The 12,708-nt window shown below is 43.5% G+C and overlaps 1 protein-coding gene across 2 annotated transcripts in view; it reads right to left on the reverse strand.

Annotated features, from left to right (window-relative positions):
• Positions 1-9,750: 9,750 nt before the first annotated feature.
• Positions 9,751-12,708, reverse strand: part of CPXM2 (carboxypeptidase X, M14 family member 2) — a 67,720-nt gene continuing 64,762 nt past the window's right edge. For both annotated transcript variants that reach the window (XM_040071070.2, XM_040071072.2), the window contains exon 13: positions 9,751-12,490. In XM_040071070.2, coding sequence (XP_039927004.1) covers positions 12,240-12,490 — 251 coding nt within the window. In that variant the 3' untranslated portion in view covers positions 9,751-12,239. The remainder of the gene's footprint in view (positions 12,491-12,708) is intronic.

The raw sequence follows: 12,708 nt of genomic DNA on the forward strand, positions 1-12,708 counted from the left end.
ATATTAATTCCTGGAAAGTTTTGAATGGAGATTTAGCAGAGACAGAATAATTACCCTGGAAAACGCAAGAAAGCATAGCTTCAAAGGACTTGCCTTCCATATCATTATTTAACTTTCTTCTTTTGCCACCATCGTGCCAGAACCAAGTTAAAAGCCTCGTGCCAGCTTCTGCTGGCCTGGCTTTGGGAGGAAAGCAGCTGCAACGCCAGCAAGAGAGGGGGCACGTTCCCAGCGTGGCAAGGCACCCCAAAGAATGCAAATATTTATTTGAATCCTTTGTACTTAGTAGCACGTGGAGAAGAGGAGCCCAGCCAGAGCTGGAGGAGCCCCAGGGTGAAATGAAGAGCTCAGGTGTGTCCCTGAGCCACTCTGGTCCCTGACACTGGAGCGGCACAGCAAATCTCAGCGCAGCACCAGGGGCTCAAGAGGCCTCTGGAAGGAAAAGGTTGGGAGCCATTTAGTGGCTTCTGGGACATTTGATGACGAGCAGCTGACCTAAACTGACATTCCTCCCCCTTGTGTGGTTGCAGGGATCCTTTTGCAGCAGGGGTGCTGGAATATTCTGAGCAAACATCGCGGAAATATCAGTTTGGATCAGAGGGATGGAGCCCCTCTGCTCTGGGACAGGCTGGGGGAGCTGGGGTGCAGGAATGCACCCCAACACCTGGGCAGGTGTTTCCATATAGGGAAAGGTTTAAGATTCACCCCTTGCTGTTCTCATAAGGTGAAAGAGCCAGAAACTTCGATGTTCTTCTCCCAGTGATTGACCAAGTGCCAAGCAGAGATAGCGGCTGGACACCTGGGCCTGTGCCTCGAAACCTGTTGCCAATTTCATTGGGAAAGGTGCCAGAATACCCACCTGGACCATTCAGTACTCAAAAGACAGCACAGAACATCTCAGGGCTTTCTTGGAGTGCATCAGCCAGTGCAAGAGTTCTCTCTGCGCTGTGTTCAGCTTATATTTGTTTTGCTTGATGCTGCTTGTTATTTTTTTCATTATTAAACCATTTTCTTTTACAAAGCACATCCAGAGAAGTAGTTTCACTAGTATTTTAACCCATTTCTCTGTGAGGGCTGGCCACTCAGAGGTGACAGACTTTTATGGGGTTAATCACATCTGACCCCGTGCGAGATTCCATCACTGGGGGTGCTCACCTGGAGAAGGCTCCAGGGAGATCCCAGAGCCCCATCCAGGGCCCAAAGGGGCTCCAGGAGAGCTGGAGAGGGGCTGGGGACAAGGGATGGAGGGACAGGACACAGGGAATGGCTCCCACTGCCAGAGGGCAGGGCTGGATGGGATATTGGGAAAGAGTTGTTCCCTGGGAGGGTGGGTCAGTAAAAAACCTTTTTCCCTTGTCCTGTTACCAGCTGCCTGTCTGCAATGTCCCTCTCCCTCACTTTTGCAACCCCCTTTTCAGCTAGAGAATAAGCCAGAAACAAACAGCAGACCTGGCAGGACTCTGAGGGCCAGAACAGATCCGTGTTGAGTTTTTTCTGAACTTGGACAGAGGAACAGAGCCAGGGTTGCACTTGCCTCCGTTAATATTTACAAACATCTACACTTTCTCGGGGCTGAAATTCTTGTTTTAACTCTATGAGGAAAACCCCCAAGATTTAGAGTTTTTAATACATACAAAGTCATCATTTGTTAGTTTTTACAAGGCTCCTTTTTCCTTCCTTTTTTTCTGATCCAAAGATTGCTTTCTGTGCTTTGTCATCTGTCCTCATTTAATCCATTTCAAAATTTATCTTTGCAGCATGAAACATTGCTGTTGATCCCATTAACTGTCTTCTAATAATTGCAGGGTTTAAGAAAGCTAAGGACAAAAAACTGACTGAAATTAAGCTTGAAATGAATAAGAACATGAAAAAAAAATGAGTAGGAGTATGGTAATTACATGCTTATGACTGTGACATTAGGCAAAAGCAAACAGAGCAGCAGATGGTATCTGAATCTAAAGAAAAATGTAAATGACGATGAACTCACACCATTCCCTAAATAATGGTGTGTTTAGCAGCAGGTAGATGTTCCATGTAAAGAAGTGTTGCCTGATAATTCAAGGACATAGAACCAATCCAGGAGGGACATCCCAGCATCCTTTATTAGCCGAGAAATCACTTTATCAGTTTATCAGCCCATACCTCGCTTTCCTGGCCATCTCTGCCATTGTGCTTGTCAATAAACTCACATTAGTGTTGATATTTGTCGCTGGCAGTCACATAAAACATCATCTTCTCCTGTGACCTTGGCAGCCTCAACACAGCTATGGCAGCCTGGGTCGCTTTATTAGAGATATATTTTTTTTTCCTCACACTTTGTCCCTTCTTTGCAATGCAAAAGGAAGAAGAGGAAGGGAATATACATCTATGCATTTTTTTCATATTTATATACTTCTATATTTGAGGCACCAATAAATATTTAAGGGCTTTACAAACATATTCCTCCTAAGGAACACTGCGAAGGCAATAAAATCTATTACCTGTTTAAAATTGGTCAATTAATTTTATTGGAGATATTAGTGTTTTGTAATTATAATTTCCACTTCCTCCACGTCAAGAGGACTGAAGGAATATTTCTGCCTAGCAGCAAACAATGAATATACATGGGCAGTGAGATCATCTCAGAAGATCTCGTAGTTACTTTGGATTGTTTTCTTTGTTTTTTGGCCAGCATTCACAGACTTCTCCCAGGGACTGAGACGTGTTCTTGCTATGCTAAAAATGAGCAGAGTAGATTGAGTTGATTAGGTGACACAGATACTACCTGTGCCTTTCTAATTTTACTTTTTCTTCCTCCACGACCCAGATTCCATGCGGGTTCCAAAATCTCCCTCAGTTTTACCCAGCGTGGCTCAGTGTGAGCTCCATTACACCATCCCAGGCTGCGTTACACTATTATTTATTTGGATCTTTTTCTCTTTTCCCTGTCCACTCCAGGTCCCACCAGCTCTTCCCATGCCCCACAGATGTGCTGGCGAGTTACAGCTTGTTATGCCTTGTATTTTTGCTCCTTTTAATGGATGCAGGTGCACACACTGCTGCACAGCTTTCCCCAGGAGCCCGCAGCTCTTAATCATTCCATTAAAGCGATTCCGTACTCGCCATCGTTTTCACATTAAGATGATCTGCTTTAACTGCACACACAGCGGTGTTCAAATCATTTGTTGTGAACAGATGATTGAATTGGGGTCTGGTTGCTTACAAATCACCCCCTGCCCGTTTGGAGGGTTGGAGAGCTGTGGAGTCACGGAGGAGATTTCAGATGTTTTGGGCTAGAGGGACAGGAGCGCTGTGGTTTACAGAGAGCTGATGTGACAAATGGTGGCTGAAATGCCACGGGGCACTTTGTAGGGAGCACCTCAGCTGGTGGCAATGCCAGATCTTCAGGAGATTATCAGAATTGTTATCATCATTAACTCGTGTGGGCACAGAGCCCTCCTCAGCAGCAGTGCAACAGGAGCAGCCTCAGTGCTCACCAGAGGCTCTCTGGACAGAGCACTGAGGTATAAAGCCATTAAAAAAAATGTATTTACTGTCCCTGCTGTGGCCACAGGACCAGGGCAGTGCCTGTCCCCTGTGCTGGCACTGCTGAGGGACCTCAAATCCTGTGTGCAGTTCTGTATCCTTCATGGCAAGAAGGACACAGAGGGGCTGGAGCACGTCCAGGGAAGGTTCTGGAGCCCCAGAAGGGGCTGAGGGAGCTGGGAAGGGCTGAGCCTGGAGAAGAGGAGGCTCAGGAGGAACCTTGTGGCTCTGCACAGCTCCCTGACAGGAGGGGACAGCCGGGGGGGTCGGGCTCTGCTCCCAGGAACGGGGACAGGAGGAGAGGGAACAGCCTCAGCCTGGGCCAGGGGAGGCTCAGGGTGGAGATTGGGAACAATTCCTTCATGGAAAGGTTTGTCCAGGCCTGGCACAGCTGCCCAGGGCAGTGCTGGAGTCCCCATCCCTGAGGGGATTTAAAAGCTCTGTAGATATGGGACATGGGGACATGGTTGGACTCAGAGATCTTAGAGGGCTTTTCCAGCCTGAACAATTCCATTACATGAAAGGCTTGATAAATTCAAGAAGATAGCTCCAATTACATTTTTACTCATAGTTTGTTTCCTGCAGCACCCACAATGTGCTGGACCTTTTATAAACATCCAGGTGTGGATGGGCCATGAACTTTGATGTAGAAAATCCTCCTACCTTCCCAGTGGGAACCAGACAAAGAGCAGCTCTTGGAAGCTTTGGGACACTGATAAGGAAGTCTCTCAAATGCAGTGACAAAGGGGTGGGCAGTTTTATCATGGCATCAGCAGGCTTTGTATGGCTTCAGCAAATGAGAATCTTTTGTTTCCTCTCTAAAGATTTTTCATAACCTGGCACAAACTGTGGCCAAATTCCCAAATATTTCAAGGCAGCATTTTCAGATACACGAGTCACAGGAGACTCTGTGGTTTCATCAGCAGGGTGGAACTTTTATTTTGTTTGTTTTCTTTTTCCTTATTTTCTTTTTTTTTTTTTTGGATGCTGGGAGGGATGTTATAACCACTATTTCACATCCTGAGTTCTTAGGCTCACTGAAATTCGAGGAGATGCGATCAGGGAAGCTGATAAGCACCGGGGACTCCCACACTCTGCTCTGACTGTTGCTATATTAAGGCTGCATTTGTACAATTTGGGGTTTCTAATGTGGAACAGTCAGCAGCTCTGCAGTTCTGGTGGCCCCTGCGGGCTGCCTGCCCTCCTCATTTCTTGTGTGCCCACACCAGCACACACCCCACAGCTGGTGTGGGTCACAGAGATTCATTTCCAGTTTATTTTTAACCTTCCTCCCCCTCCATAGCTTATATTTTTATTTCCAATAACACTGTTAAATAAAATAATAAAATTTTATTTTAAATTGGAAATGGGTGATTTTAACATCCTCAGCATTTCAATCAACAGTTGATTGTCAAATCACAAACTCATTGAAGGAATTCTGCTCTGACCATCCCATTTCCTACCCTGGGCTTTTATTAGCTTTGAGGTCCTTTGGTGTGAGAAATACCCACTCAGCTTTCTACCAGATCCCAAATTTCAGAGTAATTTTCTCTTCTGTGATAAACTCCTCATCAGTGTTTGCTGAAATATAATTTGCCACCATCTGCTTCTGAACTCTCTGACTTGGACTGGCAATCTTGAACTGCCACCACTCCTGATGTCCTTTGTTGTTCACCTCAGTGGCTGCTTCAGGAACAAGGACTATTTGAAAATTCAGGAAAAAAGCAAATTTATTCAGGAAAAACAGGGCAGTAGAAGATTTCAGCTGGAATCTTCTTTTCCATCCTTCAGTTTTCCCTCTGTAACAGGTTCTGTTTCTCCCACCCCAACCTCACACTTTTTCTGGTCTCATTTCCCAAAAATCTACCAAGTTCCCTGCAGAAGACAGGGATGAGTTCTAGGTGAGCTCTACTGATTTATATTTCTATTAAATCAATCATGCAGCAGTCAAGGTCTTAACAATGCATCTAAAGACTGTGATAATCTGAGAAGCACCCTCTGGAGACTCGTGCTGCTTTAAGAATGATACATCACTTCCGAAGCTGAGATGGAAATCAGCAATTGATTTCTATGGACACCTTCACTAGTGAGGAACCGATTTTAAAGTGCTGGATTTTCTCCAAATCAGGTATATTCTGCACACAGAGCTGAGGGTGCAGTGACTGAGGGTGCTGTTGGTGTCAGGACCAGCAGTGCCCAAATTTACAGCAACTCAGAGTCATCAAACTGGTCCTTGATGACTTTTTCAGGGCAAGAGTCACAGAAAGGGTGCAAGTAAAAGCAGACAAACATCTCTGAAGAACAACTCTCAAAGTTCTAACACTCCAGGAATTCTAGTTTTTAAAAATGACCATGTAGCAACCAAGTCATTTAGAGTTACACTGAATAAGGAGATTTAGCAGCTTATTTCTCTCTGGTGTAGCTGTTGATGGAGTGTCTTGGTCCTTCAGTGCAATGACTGGGGTTTGAATGTTCCCAGAAATCATTATGTTCATTACAGTGGCTCCAGCTGGCTAAAATAGAAAAATAAGGCTGGTACAGGCTAGATCATAGAAACAGAATCTGTTTTTCCCTTCACTTCCACTCCTCTCCCAGTGATTCTGTAAATTCACCTGTTCTGCTTGTGAGGACAGCCTTGGAGTCAGGAGATGATCCCTGAGCTGAGCCAGAGCTTGGCCAACCCAAATTAATATTTCCATTCACGTGTGAGTTCCAGGGCTCACAAAGCTGTAATAAATAGCAATGTGATCTTAGCACTTCTTACACTGAGGCCGTGGAACCAGACCCAGATCCTTGTGTCTGGGATTTAGTCTCAGAATTAAATCCCCCTGGTCTGGTTAAGTAAGATTGTGCTGCCATTGCTCCTTATTAACCCACGTATTGAATTTCTGTCCCATCTAAACCACAAAAAGTAATTCCATTTTTCATATTTTTCCTTGCTGACAATAATGCTGGATAAATATTTAATCTTTAAATGACAGTTTACTCTGAACACTCTTTTTTTGTTGCTTTTGGGACAGCAGAGTTAATAAGAATGATTGTGCTGTTGACATAAGTGATGTATTGAATTTTAGAAAGCAGCAAATTAAGGGAGAGAGTTAATGACTAGAATAATTAAACTATCAGGTGGTTGAGATTACTTAGCATCATAATTGGTGGGAATTGTTACTGTTTTCTCTAAACACCACCAGCATTTCAGAATACACAGGGCATTGCTCTTTTCTAGTGTTTTGGTGGGGGAAAAATGTTTCAAAAGTGCTGCCGTGATGTGAAAATCCAAATGTTCTCTCCAGGTGGGATGCTGGCACTCCAGCCATGCTCCAGGGACCTTCCTCTGGGAGAGGAAAGTGCTTGAAAGGGATCTGGTCTGAAGATCAGTTTAGTAAAGACCAGAAAACTGTGGGATATTGGTTAATCCAGCCTGTGGAAATCACCAGACACCAGCGAGGGGAAGGTGGATTTAACATCTCTGTGTGTGACACCCCAGCGGGTGAGCAAAGGCACTCAAACACCTGAAAAGGCAGATTAAGTATCCAAAACATGCACCTGTAAAGTACCTTTATGTTCACTGCCTGCAAGTTTTTTACAAGCTGTCAAAAAAATCCAATTATTTTCATTTTTTACTGATGAAAATGCTCATTTGCATATTTAGTGGAAATGCCACACCAAAAATTGTTGAGTCAATACAGCCCCTCTGAAATTCGTGAGGTGTATAAAAATATCTTTTATCTGCCCAAAGAGCAGATCACAAACATGTGAGCAATGTTTAAAATTTTAAGGGAAACTGTAATCTCCATCAAAATCAAATTGAGTCTCTTGTCAGGTTAAGAGGACAGAAAAGCCAAAAAAGCGATCAACAAATTGTCCTGCAAATCTCAGTGTGGACTTGGTAGATTTGTAAATCTCACCCAGCTACAAAGTGATTATGGATGCTGCAAAAGGCTGATTTTATCAATGGAAGATGGCAGAGAATGGTTATTTGGTGGCAAGACTGCATTCACTGTGATGGCTTCACTGAAAGTGAATTTTTCTGCTAAAAAATCTTACAACATTACCATGAAATACAAAAATGTCATCTGAACTATAATGACCTTCAAAAAGAAATTAAAGCTTGCAGTAAACACTTCAGATTAAGTGCACAGATATGATTTAAACTTGGAATATTAAGGAGATTATCAGAAAAAAAAAAAAAAAACAAACCAAAAAACAACTGAAACTTCTAGAAGTTAATCACCTGAAGCCAAAAGGATTCAGAGCTGTTTATTAAGGACTGGAAAGAGCCAAAAAAACCCTGTTTGTCTCTATGATAACACAAAGCAGCACAGGCAAAGGTGGTCCTAAAAATACCCATGAAATCAACTGTAAAAATGACTGATCTTTTTCCACATGTGCAACTGCTGCAGTAGGAGAGGAAAAAGGCTTTGAAAAGTTGTGTCCTGAGTGAGTGAGAAGCAGCAGAGTTTCCCTGGGCTCTGGCTGGAGGGTTGGGAGGTGTGCACAGAGCTGTTTGTCCTGCAGCAGGAGGTGATGCCACCACAGTTCATAGAATTTATCTGTGCTTTTACACTTCCCCCTCAGGCTTAGGGCTGCTGCCTAAATTCAATCAGAGCCTGGTCACAAAATAAAAGCTAAAAAAGCTGCAAACCTGGGCTTTTTCAGGCCCACAGCAAAGGTATCTGCTGCAAGTATTTAAAGGGTAACTAGTGGAAGGCACTGGTGAGAATCCACTTGTGTTCTGCTTCAAGTTCATCTCTGTTTTTGGTGTTTCTCATAAAGCTCAGCCTCCTGCCACAGAGTGATAAAAGAGACAAGGAAATCTGGCTGGATGACTGTCACTCACTGCTGAAATCCAAACTTTGGGGAGATGTCCCAAATTCCGCGAAAATAATGAGCTGAAGTTAGAGGAAAAAACCCACAACTATACATGGGCAAGAGAAGGGAAAATACATGGTGACAGAAACTGAAAATATGTGACAGGCTTAAAATATCCAGTGAAAAAAATGCATTTCCTAACTAGCACAGGCAATGATTTAATTCACACTCATTTCCATCAGTGTTTTGCTCACACAGAGCTCAACCTCCTGGTAAAAGCCATACTCAGACATTCCTGAAACTCTTCTGCTGCCAGAAAATTAAACTTGGACTAGAGATTACCAAATCACATTGCATGTACACCAATGTGGGTAAGCAGAAATCGTTTCTGTAGATTCCCAGCCTGATTCACCCATCCCTGGGAGCGTCCAAGGCCAGGCTGGACAGGGCTTGGAGCAAGCTGGGGTAGCAGGAGGTGTCCCTGCCCATGGCAGGGGGTGGAATGAGAAGAATTTTAAGATCGTTCCAACCAAAATCAGTCTGGGATTTGCAGGTACTGAGAGCTGTCTTTGAGAGGTTACTGCACTTGTAGTTATCAGGCTGGATGAGAAAAACCCAGATGATAATTAAACCAATAAAAATGAACAGCTGGATAACCTGACAGGGAGAGTTGAGGAGAAGCCAGGCAGCTCCCACTGTGTTTTGTGATTGTCAGGGCTCTGCATGGGAGCAGATGACTGATGGTTGGTATTATCAAGCAGAGTGGAGTGTCTCCTGTTTTAACCTTTCATTTGTTTAACCTTTCCTGTGTGGGTGAGGTTGTGAAGCTGAATTTCTTATTGCTTGGAAGGAATTGTATTTTTCTCCTTTATATCAGGGATGATCAAGATTTTACAAAGTTCTCACATAAGAGAGCTGCTATAAGCTGTTCAAATGGATCTGTAATTACAAAAGGGCTGAATCCACCCTCAAGTTTTATTTCTTGGCATCTCTGCAGGGTTGTCTGTTCTCTTACAACACTAAAAGGAAAATAGATTTAAAGCACAGACTTTGGAAAAAAATTACCTGTTCTAAAGAGAGGGGGAAAGGCAGATAAATAGGAAACACTGGTATCCAGATTTACTGGTTTGTGGTTTTGATGTGTCTGAAGGTTAAATAATGGTGCTGTGTATTTCAAAGGAACATTTTAACTCCCAAGTGCATAACTACAGCAGTAAACAGGGCACACATCAGTTTGGTATCATTACATCCAGGGCAGGCATAAACATCTCAGCACCAGATACTCACACATCAGATAATCCTGGTAAGATCCCTTGGAGCCTGGAATGTTTTCCAGCACTGGACAATCAGAAAATAATTGCACAGACAAGTCAACTTGACAGCTATTAGGCCATTTATTCAGGAATGCCTGGACTAAAATGGAGTAAGGTTACCTGTATCAGTCCCAGTTCTGCTGTGCCCAAACTCGTGTAAACACTAGTGACAGCCAGGAAGGAACACCAAAGCCACTGTCCCCAGTACCTGAGGCCTTCAGCAATCACAGCCCATCCAGTCTTAGCTAACAGATGTCCAAGAATTCCCCATCAAATCCATATCTCCTTATCAAATGAAAAATAATTTCTCACAGAAAGAACCTCAATTCTGAGAACAAAGCACAGGAACCTCAAGGTTTGTGAAGTTAAACCCTCACACCATTATCTCGAGGTAGAAAAACCTCACCTGCCAGGGCTAAAACAGTGGTTTCCACCTTCAACCCCAGTTAAATCTGGCTATTTTGTTCCACTTTTGCCAGTGCATTCCAACCACCCTGCAAGATGCCTTTGCAGGACTCCCGAGAGAACCCACCCAAAAAACTCCATTCATAACCCAAAAAACTCTTGTGTGCTCTTGATGGTCATAAAATCTACGTATGCCAGTGAACAAGTCAAATTGAACTGCAAAAGAATTGTCTGCTGTCATTACTCCATATTCCAAAATGATTTCACTTTGTTACCTGCACAAAGACATCATTAATCCCTTCTCACCACTCAAGGAAAAAAAAAATCCCTTCTTGACAAACTGCAGTCACATCTGCTATATAAAAAAATATATATGGCATACAGGATGCTGTAAGGGTGGTAGAGAGGGTGAAATTAGTAATTTCACATGATGGAATGGTTGGATGAGTTGTTTACTTCTATTACTTAATTGAAATGATACTGACTTGGAGGTGTTCCATAATTTCAGTCACAGAGAATTAAAAGCGCACTCTTTGTTTTATTGGAGCCTTTGCTGTTATTTAATGGTAACTGCAGAGCAAGCATGGGCTGAAATTGCCCAAGAAATTTAAGAATATGATTATTTATTATGCAAGGGCTCATGATTATATTTGTCATTCTGCAGTCTTTTACCTTTTATGTGTTTCCTACATTCCTTGACAATAAAAAAAAAATTAATACAAATGGCACATGGTATTTTTACAGTAACTTTTCTGCTCATGCTTTATTTTTTCCTCAGTTTCAATGATACTTTGCTGAAGGTCTTTTCCAAGAATCCTATCAAACTGGCAAAAACTGCAAATAGCAATCAAAATGTTTAAAACAGAATTGCATTTGGAAGAGTTTGCTGCAGTCTGCTACCATGTGTGCTGAGAGATGTTTATTTAGCCACAGACTGGCTAAAAATCATGCAGCTGACCCTGTTTTTTAGGTCATAACACTGAAGCTAATGGAGCAGAGTTGTATTTTCATCAGCTGGCGCTTTCCCCACTGCTGATTCTTTCCTAGATGTGCTCTGCATCTTTTCTGAACCTCGATCCTGTCCTGCTGTACAGTTTTCTTACTCAAAAGCCAACAATAAAGCACAAATCCTGCTCCCAAAGAGGCATAAGGCCAGAAAAGCAGCAGCAAGATGAGCAGGCCTGCAGAGGAGTGCAGAAACCCCCGCATGTCACAGAAGACAGTGGCACGAGATGTGCAGGAGCACAAAAGGCACTTCAAGTCAGGCCAAAAATTAAGGAAAAAGATGGAATAAGTGGATTTCTGAATGAAGCACCTCTCAGTGACTAAGCCTCTCCTCTCATCCATGACACAACTGGCTGTATCCTCAGGAAAATCTTTGTTCAGGTCCTTCTCCCACATCAGGGAAGAACTGCCACGCCACAGTGGTGGAATGGTCCTGATCCTAAAACCTTTTTGTCAGATTTAGTTCATGGAGTAGAACTGCAGCCTTAAAAAGCCAGAGGAGAAAACACTTCTGGCACTAAACTCTGGCAGCACAAAGCATCCTTAAATCTAAACAACCCAAGCAGGAAAGCAAAGGTGGGTTATTCACTGCAGGCCTCTTTCCTGAAATACAGCTCTTATCAAAAAAGGGGAACTTTCAGAGAAAGAGAGAAATTTTGACACAACTTTTAATCACATTAAACAGAAGTTGCCGCCTCTCAGCTTTTTCCTCCGATATGAGAATAAAACATAAAGAGTGTCAAAAGTTTTTTGAGTTGCAAAAATATACCAATTCTATACTTTAGATACATTTTTCAGCTTTTCATTCAGAATATTTCTCCTTTACAAGTATCTCTTTTTTGTTGCTGTGGCTTTTTATCCTTTCTTTTCAATTTTTAAAGAAAGCAGATTGACAAAGGATTAAACAACCCAACAAGCAAAACATTTCATTCCAGCTCAACTCAAAACACCTTCCTCCATCCTCCCTGTCTCTCCCTTCCACCGGGGGCTCCGTTTGGTTCGACTCGAACTTTGCTTCTGTTTTTTTTTTTCCCCACCAAAAATTAGAACCACCCCCTCACCCAGCATCCATCCAGCTCCACTAACAGAAAGTGCAGAGAAAAAGGCATGAAGAGACGGGCTACGTAACTCTCACTACGACTACAGCCAGGCTGAGAGAAGCGGAGCTGGGGCCGAGCTCTACTGCCGCTGCCACCGCCGCGCCCGCTGCCGCAGCCGGCGCGCCGACAGGCTGAGGGGCTGCTTCCCAAACTTCCTCATGATCTCCTTGATCCTCGCCAGGTTGGTCTTGGAGATGGTGAAGTCGCAGCGGGTGGCCCCCATGTCGTAGCCCACCTCGCAGGTCTTGGTGGCGGCGGTGTAGCCCTCGGCCTTGACGCCCACCACGTACTCGCCCGGGTTGAGGAGGCGCCAGTAATCCCCGTCGGCTCCTGGTGGGGGAAAAAAAATGTAGGAAGTGGAAAGATAAAAACTTCCACAGATACTTCCACAGGTATGATTTGCAGCCTTGGAAGAGGCTTGGATTGATGTAAAAATAAAAGCGCACAGAAGGAGAGAAATTACAAACTTACGTTTCTACGGTTGTAAAAATGTGAATTAAGGAAGTAAGAAACTGTGTTAGGTAAGATAGTGTAGGGTTTTATAGTGC

This window comes from Hirundo rustica, chromosome 8 (assembly GCF_015227805.2).
Source record: "Hirundo rustica isolate bHirRus1 chromosome 8, bHirRus1.pri.v3, whole genome shotgun sequence".
NCBI lineage: Eukaryota > Metazoa > Chordata > Aves > Passeriformes > Hirundinidae > Hirundo > Hirundo rustica.